We start from the raw sequence: 24,752 nt of genomic DNA, 5'->3' as shown, positions 1-24,752 counted from the left end.
CCCACACTTCCATTCAGCATCTGTCCCCCTAAACCTAAAGTGCCACTTAACCTCTTCCTCTTATTGGACCATCTCCCTCCCTTCCCCTCACTCTCTCAGCTGTAGCTCCTGTTCCCTCTCTGCACACCTTTCTTCTGAGGTGGTGGAAGTAGCCTCGATATGGGTGCCGGACTTCATGGTTTCCTGCCTTTGCCTGAAGACGGATCTGGGCCTGGCAACGCTGCAGTGGTAACCCTTCCCTTGCAACTTGCAAGCAGTGCTGCTGCGGCTCCAAGGCTGCCCTCTGACGTGAACCGCCCAGGCGGAAACAGAAAGTTGTGTCAGAGGGGAAGCTATTGGATGAGCACCACTTACAGGAATGGTTGCTGGAACTTGCCGCCGCTGCTGGTGTTGGGGGGGGGGGGGGGGCGCTGCCGATTTTTCTTAGGAGGGGTGCCAGACGTTGGCAATTTTTCCAAGGGAGGGGGGCAGGCCCTGCTGATCTTTCCGGGGAGGGGGGGAGCTGGCTTCTTCAGCGGGCCCCCCTGACTACTTCGGGCCCTAGGCACGTGCCTCTTGGGCCTATTCATTAATCTGGCCCTTCCCCTAAGCCTAACAAAAACAAACCGAGTACCCCACCAAGCTCCGCCCCAGATCCCATCTCTGACCTGCCCAAACTCTACCTCTGACTCTATCCCAATAATAATAGTACTAATTGTAATGCCATTTCTTCTATTTATTTTTATAAACAACCAATCTCAGGCAAGTTCTTAGTTTCTTATAATCTTCCATTTATTTTTATTATACAAACAATACTGTATAACTTTATTAACAATACAGAATGGTAAACACAGAATTAAACTACATATCAAAAACAGCTATGAAAAATAAAGATAACCTGATCAATCACTATGGGCAAATTCTCTGACTAGGCCCACGTTTGTTCTTACAGTTTTAATGGGAGACCTGGGCTTGTTTGGATGAAATAAGCAATTTGAATCTTGGTTTCAATGTACTGATTCCCACAATCAGGCCACTTTCTTGGCACAAGTGGTTTCTTATTTTAGATTTGAAAACTGTTAAATGAGAGAATAAGTATGTAGAAGCAAAAGGGAGAAGTTCTGTAAGACCCTTTTTTCTTAGCTGTGGGTATTCCCTTTTCTGCATCTACTACCACTACTATTAATTATTTCTATAGTGCTACCAGATGCACGCAGCACTGTACAGAATCGCAAAGAGTAAGAAAACAGTCCCTGCTTGAAAGAGCTTACAATCTAAACAGGCAAGACAGACAAACAAGATGTCATGGATACTGTTACATCTGCCAAAATGCTGCAATATTTACGCACCCTCCAACCAAAAACGTGAAATGAGAAAAGCTGAACGACAACCTCCTAGCCATTCGAGCAGCAAGGCTCTCCAACTCTACAATCTACTGATTTCGACCACAGACTACAAAACCTTCAAAAAAGAAACAAAAACCCTACTATTCAAAAAATACATAAAACCAAACTAATACAACTAGATCTACTTCAAACATCACCTGCAATACTCTCCATTCCTTAGCAAATTAGAAAATATCCAAACCACTCCTTATGTACTTCTAAATGTCCTGACAATTCATATGTAATCTGCCTTGAACTGCACGGTAATGGTGTAATATAAATCACTAATGTAATGCAATTTTGCACTGTTTTCAGCGTACTGTCAGAAAAAAGTTTAAACAGTTTTTCTCTTGCTTCATCTGGAATCTCTGCTGCTTCAATATCATGGCTATCAAAAGGATTCAGAATCCAAGGTTTTTGCATATATTCTCTTTCATCAGTACTTGGAAAATGTTCAAAATTTAACTCCATATTTTTCAAGTGTTCAGTAATGGTGTTTTTAACACTATCAGCCAAAGAGAACCTGTTTTCTTCACAGAATTCTGTGAGCTGTAGAAAAGAATTGAAGTTTCCAGATAAAATCCTGGTTTCCCAAAACTTAACTTTTTCTTGAAAGCTATCACCTTATCTTGCAATGTGAAAATGTTTGTGCAAAACACCTGCAGTTGTAGGTTCAGGCCATTTATTTTGTCAAACATATCACTAAGATAAGCAAGTTTGCAAATCCACTGTTCATCTACAAAATCACTTAATAGTTTACTTTTCACATCACTCAGGAAAGCCATCACTTCATTCCTTAACTAAGAGATGATTCAGAAGCCGTCCAATTGATAGCCAGTGACCTGTGTGAAGCAGAACTGTGATCAGCTCTCATGTCACGGCACAGTGCCCTGTAAAGACATGAATTTAAAGCTCTTGCCTTTATAAAGTTGACAGTTTTCACAGCAACATCAAGAACATCATTTAAATCTCTGCTGAGTCTTTTTGATGCAAGTGCTTGCCAATGAATAATACAGTGATTCCACTTTTTGGAAGGATTTAAGGCCCTAAGTCGTGCAATAAGGCCGCTCTTTCGGCCCACCATTGACGCTGCTCCATCTGTGCACACAGACACACACCACTCCCAGGACAATCCATTTTCTAAAATGTGTTTATTCAACACATTAAAGATGTCATTACTTCTTGTTGTTGTGTCCAGTTCTTTAGAACCAAGTATTTCTTAAGCAATCCCGTCCTCACCTTCATCATCAATGTACTAGACAATTATCATTAACTGGGCACAATTTGAGATATCTGTAGATTCATCTATCTGTAGAGCAAACTGTTTTTGCAGGATTATTTTCTTTGATATTTGCTTTACTATATTTTCTCTCATGTCATCAACTCTTCTGCTGATGGTATCATCAGAGTGTGGAATTTTTAAATTTTGTAAACTTCTGGTTTTCCAAACATAATTTCTGCTATTCTAATTGCAGCTGGAATGTTTTTTTTTCTTTGTTTGTTTTTTATTTATTCAATTTTCTATACCGTTCTCCCAGGGGAGCTCAGAACGGTTTACATGCATTTATTCAGGTACTCAAGCAGTTTTTCCCTCTCTGTCCCGGTGGCTCACAATCTATCTAACGTACCTGGGGCAATGGGGGGATTAAGTGACTTGCCCAGGGTCACAGCGAGCAGCGTGGGTTTGAACCCACAACCTCAGGGTGCTGAGGCTGTAGCATTAACCACTGCGCCACACTCTCTTTCAGCGAAGATGTTTGATGTTTCTTTGCTTTGCCACCATGTGTGCAATTTCAAAGGATGCTTGGAGAGCCTGGCTAGATGTTGTGGAATAAGACTTCATAGCAGTACTTGCCTTTGTCATGCTTTTCCATTTTCTCTTAAAGAAATTGACTGATTTGTTCTTTACTTCAGGATGTTTAGTAGTGAGGTGTCTTCAACAAAGAAAGCTTCATTGAATAGTTCTATAATGTATCACCACATATCATGCAGAGGTAATGGAGGAATGCTCTGGTTTGAGGCAAATCCATATGATAAATACATTTCATCATAGTTTCTCAATTTTGGTGGCAGTGACACATTTAAGTTTTCATGATTACAGCTTTTTGTTGTTCTGGATGAAGATGCCTCATCTGACCCTTCAAGTTGCTCGTTGCTCCAAGAGCCTTCTCCGGCAGCAGAGGAACTTTCTTTCTGCACAAAATAATCCATTGAAACTCCTTATATTAAAAAGGGGGATGGGGAATGCTAATTAAATATCCAGGATGCATCTCTCCCATCCCGTCTACTGCCACATCCAACATTTCTCTCTCTTTCATCCCCCGAATCATGTGCAGCATTTTTCGTCACTGCCCACCAGCCCCAAGATCGAAACATTCAAGGTACTGAAGGGAATAGACTTAGTAGATAAGGACCTGTTGTTCACCCTCTCCAAGGTAGGGAGAACGATAGGGCATTCTCTAAAATTGAAAGGGGATAGATTCTGTACGAATGTAAGAAAGTTCTTCTTCACTCAGAGAGTGGTAGAAAACTGGAACACTCTTCCGCAGTCTGTCGTAGGAGAAAACACCCTCCAGGGATTCAAGACAAAGTTAGACAAGTTCCTGCCGAACCAGAACGTATGCAGGTATGGCTTTTCTCAGTTAGGGCACTGGTCTTTGACCAAGGGCTGCCGCGTGAGCGGACTGCTGGGCACGATGGACCACTGGTCTGACCCAATTCATATGTTCTTATGCCCATACCTATCACCCCACTCCAGCATCATGCCACATTTCTCCCTCCATCACTATGTCCAATATCCTCTCACCTTGCATCCCCTCTGTTCTCTCTCTACCACCATATCAAAAGTCGTAAAGTTTAACAATCTCAGCCGTCTCCCTCTCCCTGCCTTCCAGCCTTTGTCTCCTGTACTTGTGGAACCACTCCTCTTTGAACTGCTCCTTTTTCCTCCTCTTTCCTCCTCTTTCAACTGCTCCTACTCTTTTTTCAACTGCTCCTCAGTTCCCAGAAGCACTCCCCACATCACTATGTTCAATATCCCCCCACCTTGCATCCCCTCTGCTCCCTTTCCACCGCCATATCAAAAGTCGTAAAGTTTAACAATCTCGGCCTTCTCCCTGCCTTACAGCCTTTGTCCCCCTTACTTGTGGAACTGCTCCTCTTTGAACTGCTCCTTTTTCCTCCTCTTTCACCTGCTCCTTGCTCCTCCTAGACAGCACAGCACAAGCAGCTACCGAAACGCTGCACATGGCTGACTCACAAGCCTCTCTCCGATGTCAACGCTGACGTTGGAGAGAGAGCTTCTGGGCCAGCCACTTACAAAGGAGAGTGCGACTCCAAGGGGTGGGGTTGCACGGTGATTCAGAGAATGCCAGTGCAGGAACAGGAACGGAGGTCAAAGATCAGGGCAGGATTGCGAATGGCAGACGGTCGGGATTTGGCAGATGTCAGGATTTGGAGGGAATTGGTGGCCAGGTCGTGTACCCCCAACAAGCGGCTCACGTACCCCTGGGGTACGCTTACCGTGCGTTGAGAAACCCTGGTCTAATGCACAACTGTTAGCAGCTTAAGGCAATATTTTTATTTAATAACACTAAGTATTCTTAATTAACTGTTCCAAAATGTATAGAAAATGGCAATCAATTCCCTCAAACTTTGCTTTTGTGACCAGGACATTGATATGTTCTTGCAGAACATTCCAGATTTGATTCCAAGCTGAGTAAACTTAGGAACCCTTTTACTAAGGCACAAACATCTAGCAAATGCAATTTATCAAGACAAAAGGGAAAAAGTACTACTCCACAGAAACATCTGCTAAGATGTGCAAAGCTTATAAGGCATATTCCAGTGTAATAAGTGAGACATTCTAGACAGTAGGATTATTTCCCCATAGCCGTGTGCTGCTGCAGAAGGAATCTCACTCTGCCTCTGTTGTATTTCACTGGGCTCTATAGCTCAACCTTCAATTCATTCCTTCTGCACGCGTGCCTGCAGGAGTGTTTGTTCTGCTCTCCCCATTTTATTATTTTAATTCGATGTAATTTTGTCCCCTTTTAAATAATTTAGTTCTTGGAGTGTTTTTGACGCTTGAGAAAGCACAGATTTCGGTCTGTAGCTGACAGGCTGATCCCTCTGGGTACCTGTTAGCCAGCCTGCATAGTTTTTCTGGAACTCAGGGCTGTTACTGAGGTAGACTCACCTCCTGTTAATCAGGGGTCGAGCACAGGCTGTTAGGTGCCCTAAGGGAGGCTCAGCAGGGTCTCGCTGGGTGCTAACTGTGTTGTCGCACCTCTACCCGTCCCAATGCACATCTGTTGGTCTGCAGGGATGGAGGTGTAGTCAGACATAGGAGTCTGACTGGCAGCCTAAAGATCAGCTTTGCAGAAGCATTCCCAGTGTTGTGGCAGTGAATTTTCTCATCCAGCTATTGTGAAAGAGCTGAAATCAGACTGAAGCACAAATCCTGTCAGGTCACAATGAGTACATAGGCTGTGACAGCCTGTGAGAGACACCGAGGGAGGTTGGAAAAGTGGGGTTTTGAAGGTTTCTGGATGTTCCCGTGTTCCCCCTCCTGAAAAATCCTAAAATTGCCAGTTTTGCAGTTTGGGAGTGTGAAAAATATCTCGATTTTGGTGTGAATTTTTTGTCGGTGGCCATCTTGGATTTTTTTTCTATCTTTTTTCCAAAAGTGCCTGCTTCTTTAAAACTGCAATTTTTTCCTGAAAACCTGCTGGTTTGGAGTCCTTAGGCTCTCCTAATGTGGATTCATGTCAAGATTGTACAAATTTAGTGCTTTTAGAGCATCCTTGCACCACATGCCGTATGGTACAGCTGGGGGTGCTGCAGTGCCCAACTTAGCTTCTCCCCTGGTGATCAAATGCTCAGCTATCCCGGTGGGGTGACCGTCATTGCTTTCAGGGCTTGGCACAACTGATATTACCGTCAGCCAGGCTGCGGACCCACTGCAGCCAAAGAAACACTATGCATGTCATTTAAGAGTGACTTTCCGCCCCAGGAACCGGATATTTCTAAATTTATGAAAATTTTGAGGTCATGGTTTCAGACCAAGTGTTCTCCCTCTGAACAGTCTCAATCTGCCTCAGCGGCATCTCTTAGTGGTGTGATGTGTCTGGACACGGCTTTGCCTCAGCCTTCTGCAGCTTTTGTGCTACCTGATCCTGATTTGGCGGACCTGGATGCTGATATTTCCCTTACTGATCCCTTGTTTGCAGGTGCAGTGCTTCCCGGAGATCAGGGATTGTGTGCTGGATCTGTGGATTCCTCTGGGGTCTTGGATCCTGTCTTGCGCTTATTTAAGTTTGCGGCCCTACAAGACCTAGTTTCTGAGTCACTGCAGGAATTGAATTGGAATGGAATTTAGCTACTCAGCCGGCTCCATCCACCTCTTCCTCCTGGCTATGTGGTGTGCGCCCTGATATGAATGTTCTGGTCTTGGAGCAGTTTGACTCTCTGGAGGTTTCTCTGAAAATTGCTAAAGCTATATCTCACTTGTATCCTGTGACACAGGAGTATCAGCAGTTTTTGGGTCAGCCCAGGGTGGATTCTTTGGTGGGATCAGGTGATTAAACACACTTCTCTCCCCAGTGAGGGTGGGGTTGTGTTAAAAGACTTGAAGGACTGCCAGGTGGATGTGGTCTTCAGGAAACATTTTGATGCAGCTACTTTAGATATCAAGGCTGCTTTGGTGACATTGTTTGTGACACGCACCTGTCTCTCTTGACTGTTCATCCTGGAGAGTGAGGCAGTGGATCCTCATCTTCAACTTCTGATGGCTGGGACAGATTATATGGCAGATGCATTGTATGACCTCATGAGAGTTTTGGTAAAGGTGTCAGCATACTCCATCTCTGTCCGCCGAATGCTCTGGGTTCACTAATATAGAAACATAGAAACATAGAAGATGATGGCAGAAAAGGGCTACAGCCCATCAAGTCTGCCCACTCTGCTTACCCACCCCCTGTCTATGCCCTAATGACCCAATTTCCTTATCTTGACCCTCGTAGGGATCCCACATGGGTATCCCATTTATTCTTAAAGTCTGGCACGCTGTCTGCCTCGATCACCTGCACTGGAAGCTTGTTCCAATGATCAACCACTCTCTCTGTGAAGAAATACTTTCTGGTGTCGCCAAGAAATTTTCCGCCCCTGAGTTTGAGCGGGTGCCTTCTTCTGGCCGAGGGTCCCTTGAGAAAGAAAATATCATCTTCCACTTCGACACGTCCCGTGAGATACTTAAATGTTTCGATCATGTCTCCCCTCTCCCTACGTTCCTCAAGAGTATAGAGCTGCAATTTGTTCAGTCTCTCTTCGTACGAGAGACCCTTGAGCCCCGAGATCATCCTGGTGGCCGTCCGTTGAACCGATTCAATTCTGCGCACATCTTTACTGTAATGTGGCCTCCAGAATTGCACATAGTACTCCAGATGAGGTCTCACCATGGCCCTGTACAACGGCATTATGACTTCAGGCTTTCGGCTGACGAAACTTCTATTGATGCAATCCAATATCTGCCTTGCCTTAGATGAAGCCTTCTCCACTTGATTGGCAGTTTTCATGTCTGCACTGATGATTACTCCTAAATCTCGTTCTGCTGAAGTCCTAGTTAAAGTTTCTCCGTTCAAGAAGTACGTCCTGCATGGATTTCCGCTTCCGAGGTGCATGACTTTACATTTCTTAGCATTGAAGCCTAGCTGCCAGGTTGAGGACCAACTTTCCAATGTAAGCAGGTCCTGCGCCATATAATTCTGTAAACTGCATTCACTTACTATATTACATAGTTTGGCGTCATCGGCGAATAGTGTTACTTTACCTTGAAGCCCTTGAGTCAGATCCCCTATGAATATGTTGAAAAGGAGTGGACCCAGGACCGAGCCCTGCGGCACTCCACTGGTCACCTCCGATGTTTTAGAGAGGGTACCATTAACCACCACCCTCTGAAGTCTGCCACTCAGCCAATCATTGACCCATGCAGTTAGTGTCTCTCCTAACCCCATCGATTCCATCTTGCTTAGCAGCCTGCGGTGTGGGACACTGTCAAAAGCTTTACTGAAGTCCAGGTACACGACGTCCAAAGACTCTCCCAACTCCAACTTTCTTGTTACCCAGTCAAAGAAGCTGATGAGATTGGATTGGCAGGACCTACCCTTGGTGAATCCATGCTGACTGGGATCCCGAAGATTCCCTTCATTCAAGATCGTGTCCAATTTGCTTTTAATTAGTGTTTCCATGAGTTTGCACACTATTGATGTGAGACTCACCGGTCTATAATTCGCAGCCTCTGCCCTGCAACCCTTTTTATGCAGAGGAACAACATTAGCTAATTTCCAGTCCAGGGGAAATTTCCCCTTACTTAGGGAGAGATTGAATAGCTCAGCCAACGGTTTCGCCAGGACATCGCTCAATTCTCTGAGCACTCTTGGGTGCAAATTGTCTGGTCCCATGGTTTTGTTCACCTTGAGTCTTGCCAGTTCACTGTAATCTTCACCTGGTGTGAACTCAAAATTCTGAAACGGGTCTTCTGCGCTTTGTGTTGCCTTCAACTGCGGACCGTGTCCCGGTACCTCACAGGTGAAGACTGAGCAGAAGTATTCATTCAGTAGTTCGGCTTTATCGGAATCTGCTTCCACGTAACTTCCGTCCAGTCTTCTAAGGCGTACTATCCCGCCTGTGTTCCTTTTCTGTCACTAATATACCTGAAGAAGGATTTGTCCCCCTTTTTAATGTTTTTTGCCAGAATTTCTTCCACTCGAAGTTTTGCCTCCCTAACTGCCATTTTGACCGCTGTAGACCTGGTCCTATATTCTACTTTTGCCTCTCTTTTCTCCGTGCGCTTGTAAGAGAGAAATGCTTTTTTCTTCTCCTTAATGAGGTGCGAGATCTCCGCGGTGAACCATTGGGGTTTATTGTTTCTTTGTCGTTTATTTACTGATTTTATGAAGCGGCTAGTTGCTTCATGTATGGTTGATTTCAGTGTTAACCACTTAGCTTCTACATCATCGGTGTCCGCTTGGTCCTGCAGCGTCTGATGGACGAAATCTCCCATGCGTGTGAAGTCTGTGCCCTGGAAATTGAGTATCTTTGTTTTCGTGTTTGATCTAGGGAAGCCTTTCCTAAGGTTGAACCATACTATGTTGTGGTCGCTGGAGGCTAGCATATCTCCTACTGAGACCTCTGAGACGCTTTCCCCGTTGGTGAGTACCAGGTCGAGGATCGCCTGGGCCCTAGTGGGCTCCGTTACCATTTGTTTGAGACGTGCTCCCTTTATGGAGGTTAAGAGCCTCCTGCTACCGCTTGTTGTCGCTGAAAATGAGTTCCAGTCTGCATCAGGCATATTGAAGTCCCCTAGCAGTACAGCTTCTCCTCGTAGAGTGATATTCTCTATGTCTTCAATTAATTCTGCGTCCATGTCTTTCAGTTGTCTTGGGGGTCTGTAAACCACACCTAGATACAGGCATTTTTCTCTGCCTCTTGCCAGGTTTACCCAGAGGGACTCCCCAGTGTACTTGACATCTGTGATCCTGGTGATTTTGATGTCCTCTTTAATGTATAGAGCTACCCCCCCTCCTAACCTGCCCTCTCTGTCCTGACGAAGTAGATTGTAGCCCGGTATAGCCATATCCCACCCATGTGAGTCCGTGAACCAAGTTTCAGATATTGCCACCACATCTAGGTCGGCATTCCTTATTTCAGCCTCCAATTCTAGAATTTTGTTACCTAAACTGTGTGCATTGACATACATGGCCCTCCATATCTTGTGTTTGCTAAGTTCCTGTGAGGTGTATCCTACCCGAGTCGGTGTGACTCCCAAAGAACTGTTTGCAATGTGAGTACTTACCTTGGACATGGAAGCGGAGTTTCGACTCACCTCATCAGGATAATTCCTTTCTGCACTAATATGTGAATGGGTACCCTCCCCCGACTTGCTTTTGGCTAGGCTGCCTTTTAAGGGACAGTTATTTTTTGGCAGTGGTCTGGACGACCTTATGGATTAGGTGATGGACTGTTGCCTTAAGACCCTGCCCAATAGTAGACCCAGACCCTCCAGGGGTTCTGAGCGCTATAATTTTCATGGCTCACAGTGTTCCAAACTGTTTGCAAATGCTTAGTCACAGATATTTTCCCAGGGCTCCCGATGACTGGCTACAAGCTTTCCCAACCTTCCACCTTCCATTCTGCACTCTCTGCCAGAAAGGCTCAATGATGCCAGGCCGAGGTTGCCCCTCTGCGGATAGGGGGCCAACTCTCAGCATTTCTTCCTGCCTGGATGTGCATTGCATCTGATCAGTGGGACTTGTTCGTTGTTCAGTCAGGTTACAAGCTGGAATTTGCTCCCGTTTTATCCCTCCCCTTTCCTTCCTTTTATGTTTAAATGATTTTTATTATTCCAGCAGTAAGAAGCAAATACAAACAGTAGTACTATTCAGGAAATAACATTTTCAACAATATAATCAGTTCCCCTCCCATCCCCCCTCCCCTCCCCTCCCCAAGAATCCATGGCCGGTCCAACAGCTGAGAGTGGGAATAAAATCTTAAAGATTCAAAAGTCTACTGCGAGCACGCGGTGTGAGGTCCTGCCAGAAGTGCTCCCACACCTGACAAAATTTGCGACCCGGGCCAAGAGTCAAGTCTCCCACCATGCGTCTTTCCAGTGTTGCTTGCACTATCATTAGGGATCTCCATTGTGCATATGACGGGGGATCACGGGAGAGCCAGTTGTTTCCTTCCTTTTATTATTTTTATTTACATAATGTAATTAAAAACCTCCCTCTCATCACCCACCCGTCTCAATTATGTCCTTGTCTTGGCCTCAATTCCCCCCATTTTTTAAATTTTTTATTTATTTCAATCTATCATTTTCTTTATGCAATTTTAAATATTTTAAATATCTTTTTAATTTCTATTATTGTAAACCGACCAGATACTTGTGATGGTCTGTATATCAAGCTATAAATAAACTTGAAACTTGAAAACTCAACCTCTAACAGATTGGTTTGTGGACTTTCCTTCAGGTCGTCCGGACAAAGCGCTCTGGTTCAAGCCACCATTCAGCACTTACTGGATATTCAGTCTATAGATCCAGTACCACCTGACCTCTCGGGCTCAGGCGGATACTCCATTTACTTTATTGTGCCAAAGAAAGGCTCAGACGATTGGAGACCTATTCAGGATCTTCAGCACATGAATGCGGATCTCAAGATTCCTAGATTCTGAATAGAGACTTTGCGTTCGGTCATTTCAGCAGTGGCCCCTGGAGAGTTTCTGGCCTCTCTGGATCTCATGGAGGTGTACTGGCACATTCCTATTTTTCCGGCTTTATATATGTTCTGGATCGCCAAAGTAATGGTAGTAGTGGCGGCTTGGCTGCGAAAGATGGGTCTTCAGGTTCAACTTTACTTGGATGTCTAGCTGATCAGAGCTCCCTTGTTGGCCGATTGATGACACACAGTGGAGCGGGTGCTCCAGGTGCTGGAGGACCATTTGACTAGTTGCCTTGAACCAGAGACTAGCTAGGAGGAGCCATTTCCTGGGACACGTCCTTTCCTGGTACAAAGCCTTGGTAGGAGCACATGTGCTTTTAACACTGCAAATCTTAAAAAGCTAAGTAATCCTGAATTCTAGATCCTTGTGTTTGTTTTAAGTATAGAATTTAATACCTTCCCTCTCCCTTCAGTCTTATACTCTCAACTAGTATAAAAAAAATATAATCAATTTTTAAAAAACACTCTTTTCCTTTATTTTCTTGGGAAGTTTTTGTTTTTTTATCTGCTTGGTTCTCTGTTGAATTAGGGAAAATCTGCAAGTGCAGGAAAATTGTGTTGACAGTTTCCAGCTTGACCTCTAAGCAAGTAAAGTGAGGTTAGCAAATTCTGTGTTCTAGAAAATCCTGTATCTGTTCAGCTCTGTAGTATAGTGAGCTGAGGGATTTGGCTTGCAATTGGACCATTTGACTAGTTGCCTTGAACTAGAGTCTAACTAGGAGAAGCCATTTCCTGGGGTACTTTCCTTTCCTGGGACAAAGCCTTGGTGGGAGCACATGTGCTTTTGGCACTGCAAATCTCTAAAAGCTAAGTAATCCCAAATTCTGTATTTCTGTTTTTGCTTTAAGTATAGAATCTAATACCTTCCTTCTCTCTTCAGTCTTCTACTTTCAGGTAGTTTTTTTTTTTTTTTTAAACAACCCTCTTTTCCTTTACTTGGGAAGTTTTTGGCTTTTATCTGCTTGGTTCTCTGCTGAATTAGGGACATTAGACCCACCCACTGCTTGCTGTTGATATAAAGACAGCTTAACAATCAAGAACACTTCACAGCCAATTCTAATAACAACCAATCAGGATGACTTTTATTCAATGCAATAATTGTGGCGCCTTAGTTCCAAGGCACACCATCTAGAGATTTAAGACCTGCCCCATCTGTTTTCAGCTTACTAGTATCAAGGAGGAGCTCTTTAAGCTTAATTAGGAATTGGAGGCAATTAAAGCTGCTTCCATCACTCCACAGAATCATACCAAATTTCCACTACTGCCTCAAAGAATAAAACAATCCAGGAATAAATGGATCACAGTAGGGTCAGGTAGATTGCAACATGCAACACAGTTGTTGCATCTGCAGAATTCTTTTGCTCTGTTGGAGCACTGCAATACTGAGGAAAAAGAATTGAGATGGAACTGGAACCAGCAAAGGTAACTCAAGAAGAAAAGCACTCCCAAAGGGAAAAAAAGAAATCTCAGTCAAGAAAATTGTTGCTGTTAGGAGATTCAAGGAGACTAAAATAGTGATGTGTCTCCCAGGATCCGTGGCTGCCAGGAATACCAAACAAATATTCAAGTTTCAAGTTTATTCATGTTTTTTGATTAAACGCTTATCCAAAGGTACAAAGGGTAACTGCTTTGTAAAGCCACTAGAAATAATAGGAAAGTAGGGGAGGACTACAATTTTTAAAGAAAAAGTACATAAAAGGAAGGTACATAAGGGGGGTGGGAAGAAAAGGATTGCAGGCAAAGATTATCTTAGAAAATCTAAGAATTATACTACTACTATTAACTATTTCTATAGTGCTACCAGATGCACACAGCGCTGCACAGTCACAAAGGGTAAGAAAAACAGTCCCTGCTTGAAAGAGCTTACAATCTAAACAGGCAAGACAGACAAACAGGATGTCATGGATACAGTTAAGTGGAACGGTTAATCAGTGGGATGGGTGGGAGGGCAGAGGAGTAGGGTTAAGGATTGAAAGCTATATCAAAAAGGTGGGTTTTCAGTCTGCTTTTAAACAAGGGAAGGGGCTTGACGGACAAACTCGGGCAATTTATTCCAGGCATAGGGGCAGCTAGATGAAAGGAACGAAGTCTAGAATTGCCAGTGGAGGAAAAGGGTAATGCTAAGAGTGACATATCTGAGGAACAGAGTTCTCTGGGAGGTGTATAAGGAGAGATATTGAGGGGCAGCAGAATGAACACACTTGTAGGTCAGCAATAAGATCTTGAACTGTATGCGATGGTAAATAGGGAGCCAGTGAAGTGACTTAAGGAGAGGGGTGATATGAGCGTAGCGAGGTTGGTAGAAGATGAGTCTTGTTATCCACTTGGGAACAAATATCCTAGCAAACTATACCCCACTTGCAGCGCAGAAAGCTTTTTGGGAACTGGAGGAAGGGTTAAACTTATGTAAAGACTGTAGCATTTTCAGAAGTACTGTGTTTCCCCAAAAATAAGATAGTGTTTTATATTAATTTTGGGCCCAAAAAACGCACTAGGTCTTATTTTCAGGGTATGTACATGATCATCTCTCCCTTCCTTTCCTTCACCCCAATTCTTCCTTTTTCCTTTCTCTCCTCCACATGTGCATCTTTCCTTCCCTCTCACCCATCCCCTTGTGCCTTCCCTCTGCAGCATCTTTCTATCCCTCCCTCCCATCCCCCTGTGTAGCAGAACCCTTACCCAGATTCTATCCTTCCCTCCCTCCCATCCCTCATGCAGCAGAACCCTTGCCCAGCTTCTATCCTTCCCTCCCTCCCATTTCTTGCGCAGCAGAATCCTTGACCGCCCCCACTGCACAGCCAAACCCCCTCTAACCCTCCATTCCTTCCTCCCATTCTATTAAATACAGTCCCAGCAGTTCAACTTCAAGCACTAGTGGGAGCTGCAGGGGAAGCAAGAGTCGGTGGCTTATCATGCGAGTTTCTCCCCAGTCACTGACATGTGGTGCAATGAGGGAGGCGGTGCTCAGCCAGACCCCAGCAGCACAAGGCGGCATCACGCAGTAGATAGGGGGTGCAGCTGGAACTCCCGTGCGAACCGCCTTTCGCTTTGCATCTGTTTCTCTTGTCAGCGTATATAAGCCTGGCATGGGGCTGGGATGGAGGGTGGTATGTGTCACGTGTTGACAGTTGACCACTGACCCCCAAGTGCTCACAAGTTTCAGACTGGCCACGATTTAAATCCTTTTAGAAAGAACTCCCCCCACAAAGGTGTAGCCTTTTTTGTTTTGTCTATCCAGGCTTGAATTGTAGTTTTGAAGCCACAACCGACCGCAGGTGGGGGTGGGGGAAGAGTTGCTGGTGGCGAATCCAGGGTCTAGGGCAGGGGTGTCCAACCTGCAGCCTGAGGGCCGCATACGGCCCCGTGAAGTATTTTGTGTGGCCCCGGTCAAGGGCGATGCAGTGTTTTCCTATGCTGCCCCCGGGTGTTTACCATCTTGTTGGCTCCCTCCTCTGTCTTGCTTCAGCATTTGCGTGGCCCCAGAAACATTTTTTGGGGCCAGTGCGGCCCAGGGAAGCCAAAAGATTGGACACCCCTGGTCTAGGGCATTGGTAGACAACTCTGGTCCTCGAGGGCCAGAATCCAGTCGGGTTTTCAGGATTTCCCCAAAGAATAGGCATGAGATCTATTTGCATTCACTGCTTTCAATGCATATTCATTGGGGGAAATCCTGAAAACCCGACTGGATTCTGGCCCTCGAGGACTGGAGTTGCCCACCCCTGGTCTAGGGCTTATTTTGGGGGTAGGGCTTATATTAAGACCTACCTCGAAAATCATGCAAGGTCTTATTTTCGGGGAAACACGGTACTATCTACATTAGGAAAGGGAAAAGCACTAAATACTGAGTTCTTGTACAATCCCTCTTTATTCTGGACTGCTGGGAGTTATTTACCTTGGGCAGCCAAAATCTGTAGTATCTTCAATTAACCAAAATTTAGCCCCTCCTACTGTGCTTATCTCCTGGAGTATGCAACCTGGACACCAGTTTTGTATTCCTACAAATCAAGCTGTAGGAGCTCATCTCTTCTGCTCGTGTTTCATTTCTTCAATTTTAGTATATTTATTTGATATTTTTTCACGGGTATGCCCTTGTGCTGTGGAAATGCCCTGTCGGGGCATCCTTTCGGCAGGAGATCGCAGACTTTGGAGCAAAGTCTGCATCTGGAGGGTTACCTGTCACTGCAGTAAGCCCCCTGGACAGCCTGCACGTCAAATTGGGGTTCCAGGTTCAGGAGCTAGCTTACCCAGGTTTGTCCGCTAAGGGGTGGAGCGCAGGCTGCACAATTCTGTGGGGGAGTGCCCGGGATCGGGACTGGACTACGTACCTTCCCTGTGTAATCTGGAGTTGTTGTAAGTCGCTTATCGAGGTGACCGGGGAGGTGAGGCAGTCAGAAGACTTTAAATCCAATTTCCCCAGCTTCCTGAGTCTTGAGATCTCCCTGCATGCTGTTTCAGTAGTGCTAGCCATTTCTCTCTTACAGCACAGAGCACAAGTGAGTAGCTGCTTGTTTGCCCAGTTTGGAGATTTTGGGGGGGCCCTTAAAAAGGGTTTCTGGGTGGTTTCCCTGCATGCCCCCCTACCTCTAAAATCGCAAAAGCACTAAATACTAAGATCTTCAATAGGTGATTCAGAGCCTGATGTTGTAGAGGCTTTAGGTACATAGGAGGATGGGAAAATAAATGGAAAAACAAGAGACTATAGTGTAATGATGGGCTGCATCTTACTATGACAGGTAAAAGAATCCTTGCTGAGAAATTCAGGCAGTATACTTCTAGGTATTTAAACTAGAAGGTGGGGGTGGCATATGTATGCAGGACATTTACAGTGGCTACCCCCAGCAAAGGTCAAGATGGGACAGTAGTAAAGATAGCAATGTACACAGCAATATTAGCAAAACCCTTCTTAGCAAGGCAACAGGCTGTGAGACTAAACAAACTAGACAGAAAATGAAATTGACACAAAAATGTAGCTGTAAAGCAATGACCACAAATGCTTGCAGTCTAGGCCACAAAAATCATGATCTGCAAGCCCTAAAGTTAGAGACAGACTTTGATATCATAGCGATCACAGAGACATGGTTCAGTGATTCCCATCCATGGGATGCAAACATACTTGGCTATAATCTTTTTAGGAAGGACAGAGAGAGTCAAAAAGGTGGAAGAGTAGCTCTCTATGTGAGGACTGATATCAAAGTGACTGAAATGCAGGGAGGCCTGGGTAAAAGAAGAAGCGATATGAATAGCTTTGAAAAGAGAAAATGGAACTTCTATCTACGTAGGTGTTGTCTACAGACCTCCGACTCCAGCACAGCAAATTGATGAAGATCTTGTTGCAGATATCCAAAAGCTGGGGAAGAAAGGAGAGGTACTGTTGCTGGGCGATTTCAAGTTGCCGAATGCTGATTGGAAAATTCCATCTGCAGAATCAGAGAGCAGTAGAGAGATAGTGGATGCTCTTCAAGGTGACAGAACTGATGAGGGAAAAAGTGATATTGGATCTGGTGCTCACAAATGGGGAAAGTGTCTCAAATGTCTGAGTGGGGGCTCACCTTGGAAATAGCGATCATCCCCCCAGTTTGGTTTGATATAACAGCCAAAGTGTAGGATGGCCACACAAATATCAAAGTCCTAGATTTCAAATGTGCAGACTTTAGTAGTATAGGGGAGTACAAAATAATAATAGTACAGTACAATAAAATTTTATTTGTATACCGCCAATACCTCTTCGAAGTTCACAACAGTTCACAAATAATAAAGTATCAAATATTAGGTGCTTTGAAAATATCCCTAACTGTCCAATAGGCTCACAATCTAACTAAAGCACTTGTATAAATAATACATTACATACTAAGAAAACCAAAGAAAAAAAACAAAAAGCACAAACTAAGTCAAAGTAAAACAAAGAGTAGTTAAAGTTAAATTAAAAATAAGATCCTGTCAGAAATTAAACTACCTGTATTTCCAAAAGTTCAGATTTTAGTGTCTTTGAAGCCAGCTGCAATTGATCTTTCCAAAAGGCTGGGAACCAAATAACTGCCGGAGACAAAAGGTGACAGGACATCGTTGTACTAGCTCCTGACAGATCCAATAGAACATAAAACAAACTACAAATAAAGTGAGAAGATAATAAACAAACTAATTATTTTATTTTTTTCGTGGGTATGCCCTTGTGCTGTGGAAATGCCTTGCTAGGACATCCTTTCAGCGGGAGATCACAGACTTTGGAGCAAAGAATGCATCTAGGGGGTTACCTGCCACTGCATTAAGCCCGTCAAATCGGGGCTCCAAGTGAGAAGATCCAATAGAACATAAAACAAACTAAAAATAAAGTGAGAAGATAATAACTAAAAAAAAATCAGAACACATAAAGTGATGTAGCCGGTACGATGAAACTCCAATGCAGGGCGACGACGATCCTCAAACTCGATGCCGGAAAAGTATGGCAGGCAGTCAGGGACTTGGAAGCCCAGACAGCCAACTGCTACATGATAGCTGCTCATAAAGATCTTGCCAATCACCATGGGGTCTTTCCGATGAACGGGCTAGTTCCGAGGTAGGATGACTGCTCCTTTGGCCGCATACATTGGTATCCCTCGGGGCCAACCTCTCTTTAGAAGCACCGCCTCTGAGCTCACTCTGATGCGCCATCCTCTTCCCAACCAGCCACCCACAGGAAGCAACGATCCCCTCACATCATCACCCTCCACTACGACCGTAGCATCTTATCAGGCAAGGCAAAGAGGACCACAACTCTCCCTTGATCCTACAGCAGCTGACATGACTTCGACCCAGGGCAAAAAGACAGGTATGAGGCCCACTGCCGTTATAGCCATTAGAACTCAACTTCAGTACCTGAAGAAAAAGCTGATTGGATGAGAAAGCATAAGGGAAGTGGAAAAACAGTGGTCCAAGTTGAAAGGTGCAATAAAAAGAGCTACTGACCTTTACATGAGGAAAATAAATGAAAATAAGAGAAAAAGGAACCCAATGTAGTTCTCCAAACTAGTGGCAGAAAAAATAAAGGCAAAAAGAGTTGGTGTTCATGAAATATTAAAAAAACTCTCGACGAGGAGTACAGAAAGGAATATCGGATGAACTGAAAGAAGCCAAGAGAGCAATACATCTGGCAAAAGTGGAAGAGCAAATGGCTAGAAATATGAAAAAGGGAGACATAAATATTTTCAGGTATATTAATGAAAGGATGAAGACAAAAGATGGAATTACAAAACTGAAAAAAGGTATTAACCACTATGTGGAGAGTGATGAGGAAAAAGCAAACGTGCTAAACAAATACTTCTCTTTGATGTTCACGAAAGAAAAACCTGGTGAAGGACCCCGATTGGTTAGCAAAGTCACATCTGAGAATGGAGTGAATACCGCACCGTTCATGGAAGAAAGTGTTTATGAACACTTGGAAAAATTAAAGGTGGACAAAGCTATGGGACCGGATGAGATCCATCCCAGGATTTTGAGGGAGCTCCGAGAGGTTCTGGCGGGTCCTCTTAAAGTTTTGTTCAATAAATCTTTAGAGACTGGAGAGATTCCATGGGCCTGGAGAAGAGCGAATGTAGTCCCTCTTCACAAAAGTGGGCACAGGGATGAAGCAGGAAACTACACTTCAGTTATTGGAAAAATAATGGGAATGTTGCTGAAGGAAAGGATAGTGAAATTTTTAGAAACTAATGGATTACAAGATCTGAGGCAACATGGGTTTACCAAAGGTAAATCATGCCAAACGAATCTGATTGAATTCTTTGACTGGGTGACCAGAGAATTGTAATTTTGCTTAGATTTCAGCAAAGCCTTTGATGCTGTTTCTCATAGGAGGTTCTTGAATAAACTCCATGGGCTGAAGTTAGGGCCCAAAGTGGTGAACTGGATTAGAAACTGGTTGATAGACAGACACCAGTGGGTGATGGTTAATAGAATTCACTTGAAGGAGGGAAAGGTGAGTAGTGGAATGCCTCAAGGATCAGTACTGGGACCAATTCTGTTCAATATGTTTGTGAGCAACATTGTTGAAAGGTTAGAAGGTAAGGTTAGACTTTTTGCGGATGATACCAAGATTTGTAACAGAGTGGACACCCCGGAGGGAGTGGAAAACATGAAAGGATCTGCAAAAGTTAGAAGAATGGTCTAATGTCTGGCAACTAAAATTCAATGTGAAGAATTGCAGAGTGATGCATTTGGGGGTAGAAATCCAAGGGAACCGATGTGCTGGGAGTTGAGAGGCTGATAAATACAGACGGAGAGAGGGACCTTGGGGTGATTGTGTCTGAGGATCAAAAGGCATCTAAACAGTGTGATAAGGCGGTGGCTGTAGCCAGAAAGATGCACGGCTGTATAGAAAGAGGAATAACCAGCAGAAGAAGGGTGGTGTTGATGCCCCTGTATAGGTCATTGGTGAGGCCACACTTAGAGTATTGTGTTCAGTTTTGGCGAAGGATAAAAAAAGACTTGAAGCAGTCCAGACGAAGGCGATGAAAATGGTAAGGGGTTTAAACCAAAAGAAGTACGAGAAGAGACTCGAAGACCCAAACATGAATACTGTAGAGGAGAGGAGGGACAGGGAAGATATGATACAGACATTTAAATACTTGAAAGGTATTAATGTAGAACCAAATCTTTTCCAGAGAAGGGAAAATGATAAAACTAGAGGGCATAAGTTGAGGTTGCAGGGAGGAAGACTTAGGAGTAATATTTGGAAAAATTTTTTCATGGAGAGGGTAGTGATTGACTGGAATGCCCTCCTGAGGGAGGTGGTGGAGAGGAAAATGGTGATGGAATTCAATAAAGTGTGGGATATACACAAAGGATCTCTAATTAGAAAACAAATGATACAAATTAAAGAACTAAGGCTGGTATTGGACAAACCTGTACAGTTTGTGCCCCATATGTGGTGATTTGGTATAGGATGGGCTGGGGAGGGCATCAGTGTGAACTCTACTAACTTGAAACATGAAGATGTTACTGGCCAGACTTTACAGTAGATATCCTGCAAACAACGGGATGGTGGATATGCTGGAGTGAGCTTGGATGGCAACTTCATCAGTTGGAACCTAGGACATTACCAGGTGGACTTTAGTCTGTGTCCCAGAAATAACAAAGAAGAGACAAGTTAACTTAATTATGGATTTCTAATGGGCATAACTAATGGGCGGACTGGATAGACCGTTCAGGTCTTTATCTGCCGTTAATTATTATGTTATTATATGTTACTATGTTAAGAGCCCTCTGACGCCCACACAATCGCTGAAATACCTTGGGGTCCTTTTCAACATGGTGGCGGGCTGCGTCTTATCTACCAGTAGCCCACAGGCAGAAACTGTGTACCCAGATTTCTTCCCTTCTGAAGCGGCCGGCTTCTTTGGCATGGGATTATCTTCTGTTTCTGGGATTCATGGTTGCCACTCTGAATGTGGTTCCTTGGGCGAGGGCACACATGCGTCCTCTTCAACATGCTCTGCTCTCTCACTGGGCTCCACACAGGGATGTCTTGCAAACTCATCTATCTTGGATTCTGGAAGCCCAAGAAAGCATGGATTGGTGGCTTTGCTCACAATCGCTCCGTACATCTGAATGGTGATGATATAATGTCAACAGAAACCTGCCAGATAGCAATACTCTACTGCAGTGTCCCGCAAACTTTGTTGAGCCATTGCACACTAAACATAGTGGCCATGGCTAAAGGCATCCAGAAGTGCATAGACATCGATGAAATGACATCATGTAGAAGTCCACACGTGCATGAAGGCCCTCCAGATGGGCCCTGATATGCCAGTGGGGGGTGCCAGTAAGGAAGATGCACGGAGAGAAGGAGAGGCATTGGTGTCAGCTGATTGGCTACAGAATGTGCCTCTCACATCAAGAGGCACATCCTATAGGCAAACAGTCAGCACCTCTCCTCCTCCCCAGCGTCTCATGGGACACCTGAAATTTCAGGAGGCACACAGTTTGCAATACACTGCTCTACTGTATTTGTATGCAGGCTTCTCCTGAACAATAGACAGTAAATAAAATCTTGAGCAGCCTTTAACTTAGGAATCGCCCATTTCTGTGCTTGTTGATTGGAATACACCTGTTAAAGATGAGGAACCATGCTTTCAGTGTTTACAGAAAAAACTTTTGATGAATTGGTTTGGTTAACTCTGCTTCCTTTGATATGCCTATTTCTTATATACTTTGCTTAAAGAGTTCTAAATTTTCAGGTATTTCCAGGTTCTGTATTTGTTCCTAACTAACAATTATGGCATGCAGGCTTTTAATAAATGTCAAAGTGCTTTGACTGTATAATCTGTCTCTTATACCTTCATCATTGGCTTCCTTTCCCTTCTGAATTCAACACAAAACAAATCCTTACCCCACAAAGCCCTCCACACGGTCTTACCACCTATTTAACCTTGGCTACTTCAACCTGTACCCCTTCCAGGGCCTTCAACTCTCCTACAGAACATCTTAACATTCCTTTAGTTTTCTTCTCTCACTTTGAGTCTATTGGATAGAGTACTTTATTTTCTCTCACTGTCCTTAGGAATGCTCTCCCACCTTCTCTGCTGTGAGCTATCCTCAGTTTAAATTTGCCCTGAAATCCAACTCTTCTCCCTGGACTTTCGGGGTATGGATAGCAAGCCTATGGTAGTGTCAGACAATGGCTGATCCTGCTCCCCAAGACTGTTTTCTTTTCCTTCTCTCTTTCTGCACTGTTTTGATTGTGGTTCCTATCCAATCAGTTTACTTGATAGTAAACTGCTCTGATTATGCCTATGGAAGAGTGGTTTAGCAAGTGACAAACATAAACATAACAGATTTCAGTTGAGACACTAGTATTCATGCCATGATTTTAGATAGTTTCTGCTCTAGTGCTTTTACATATTCTATGATTTATTTTTGTCCTGAGAATTTAGAATTATTAAATGATACAAGTTTCTTTTGTTTTGCCATAGGTAATATTTGATCTCGCTCCTCAGCAAAGGCATTGGCACAAGTAAGAAATAAGCTTAAGATGTTGATAGTATATGCGTTAACTTAAGTAAGGTGGTCAGGCCTGGTTTGAGTGTGTGAGACTGGATAATAGCAGTGAATCCTAATTTATCCTAGGACAAGCAGACAGCAAATTCTCACATGTGGGTGACGTCATCCAAGGAGCCCAATACGAACAGTGCAAAGTGAACTGTCACTTTAAGATTTTAGAAGCTTCGTGACTGTCCGCATTGCACATGCGTGAGTGCTTTCTGGCCCGACCTGACCCCGGCTCGAGGTGCCTAAGTTATTTGTTCTTCACAGAGCGAAGAAGTAGCGTCTTAGACTGCTGTCCTCTGAGTTGCCTTCCTATACGCGTTTAATTAAATCCAATCCTTTAGTTTTATATACCGATTCATCTCTCATAGAGGGCTCGGCTCGGTTTACAAATGTTAAAGATCATAACAAAAGAGAATCATGGTTGACAGATAAAAAAGATCATTAATTAGACACAGATGAATTTTTTAGAGACTTTTAAAACAAGTAAGTTTTTAACTTTTTCTGAAAAGTTGATAATTCAGAAAGGAGTCTAATCTCAGATGGAAGTTCATTCCAAATCTTTGCAAATAAAAAGGTAAATGAATGACACAAATTAGCTGTAGTTTTGATATTCTTTAAGGTGGGAAAACTGAGTTTATATTTGTGGTCTCTTCTAGAATTAAATGTCAAAAAAGAATTGAAAGAAATAGAAACAAAAGGGGAAAAGATCAAGTCGCCTTCAGAGTCCAGTATAAAGCAGTGATGATTTGCCATCAACTTATGTATGGAAACATCCCAGAATTGCTTAATAGCAATATACTCAGTTATATACCAAAAAGATCTTTGCGTTCTGAGAATTTAGCGCTACTGAGGACGTCTTTGAGCCCAAGACTTGTTGAGACCGGTAAAATTACCTTCTGCTGCACAGGAGTTAAGTTATGGAACTCCTTGGTGGGTTAGATATGAAATTGTTGTGAAAAGGGTAGCTTTAGAAAATTACTAAAGATGCAGCTATTTGTTGATGCCTTTTTTAAGGTACTTTTGACAAAGTTGATGAACTATCCATGATCTTTTTATCCACATTATGGTATCTCCTTGAAAATTGTTTTTATGTTTATTTTATTATATGTTTTTTAACTATGCATTTGTTTTTATTATGTGTTCATTTTAAATACTGTGTATGTAAATTTTGTAAACCGCTTAGTTTTAAATGGTATATAAATTTTTAAAATAAATAAGTATATTCTCCAGTAAACTGGAAGCCAGTGAAGTGCCTTTAACAAAGGGGTAACATGATCATATTTACATTTACCAAAGATCAATTTTGCCGCTGTATTTTGAATAAGTTGCAACCTTTTCAGGTTGCATTTACTCAGACATATGTAAACTGAATTAGCATAATCCAATTGGGATAGAAAAACTGCTTGAACCAGAACACCAAAGTATTGTTGAAAAAATAGATGACGGACCCGTTTAAGCATCCAAAGACTAAAATAAACTATTTTTCTTCATTTTTTCTTTTACATTTATTCTCTATGGGGATTTTATGCCTTTTTTCTTATTTCTTTTTTTTTCTCCAAATTTTGAAGTTTGTTTCGTGCCTCTAAGGGTTTCGGCCTTTAGCGTCGAGTCACAATTCAGTCTTTTGATTTGCCTGATACAGTATTTTCTCTCACTGTTAACGGGTTTTAAAAAGTGTTCTCACTGTCAACGGCCCATTTCAATCACTGACCCATACCATTGGTGTATATAGTGCTTGGGGCCAAAGCATAGTGTGGACTCATGTACCCGTTGCCTTACGTTGAAAATATGAACCCTCAAAGCTTGAAGACTTCAGCAGGAGCGTCTGTTTGGTTCTACTATGTCTTTGGAGGATGCTTCGACATCAGCGGTACCGGCAGTACCAGCATGGATGACCTGCTCACTGTTGGGCTCTGTACTGCCATCAGTTAAACTTGCTAAGAAGCCATCATCCTCCCATCCACCGTCGAAGGCATCTTCAACATTGAGTCCTTCGATGCATGTTGAGAGTTGACGGTGTTGCAGGTATCCTTCAGTGGCAGGCTTTGTCAACTGTGAGGCAAGCATCGGTTTCTACATTCCAGACACCTTG

General features: G+C 43.5%; 1 protein-coding gene across 9 annotated transcripts in view; it reads left to right on the top strand.

Moving 5' to 3' along the window:
- ERGIC2 (ERGIC and golgi 2) overlaps positions 1 to 24,752 on the top strand; it is a 257,255-nt gene that overhangs the window by 62,399 nt on the left and 170,104 nt on the right. For all 9 annotated transcript variants that reach the window (XR_004540135.1, XR_004540136.1, XM_033952283.1 and 6 more), the window contains exon 6: positions 22,585 to 22,625. Coding sequence is in view for 7 of the 9 variants with exons in the window: in XM_033952283.1 (XP_033808174.1) it covers positions 22,585 to 22,625 (41 nt within the window). In the remaining 2 variants the exon portion in view is untranslated. The remainder of the gene's footprint in view (positions 1 to 22,584; positions 22,626 to 24,752) is intronic.

Source organism: Geotrypetes seraphini, chromosome 7 (genome assembly GCF_902459505.1).
Source record: "Geotrypetes seraphini chromosome 7, aGeoSer1.1, whole genome shotgun sequence".
NCBI lineage: Eukaryota > Metazoa > Chordata > Amphibia > Gymnophiona > Dermophiidae > Geotrypetes > Geotrypetes seraphini.
The sequence above is the reverse complement of the archived record's forward strand: the minus strand, read 5'-3'. Positions and strand labels throughout refer to the sequence as shown.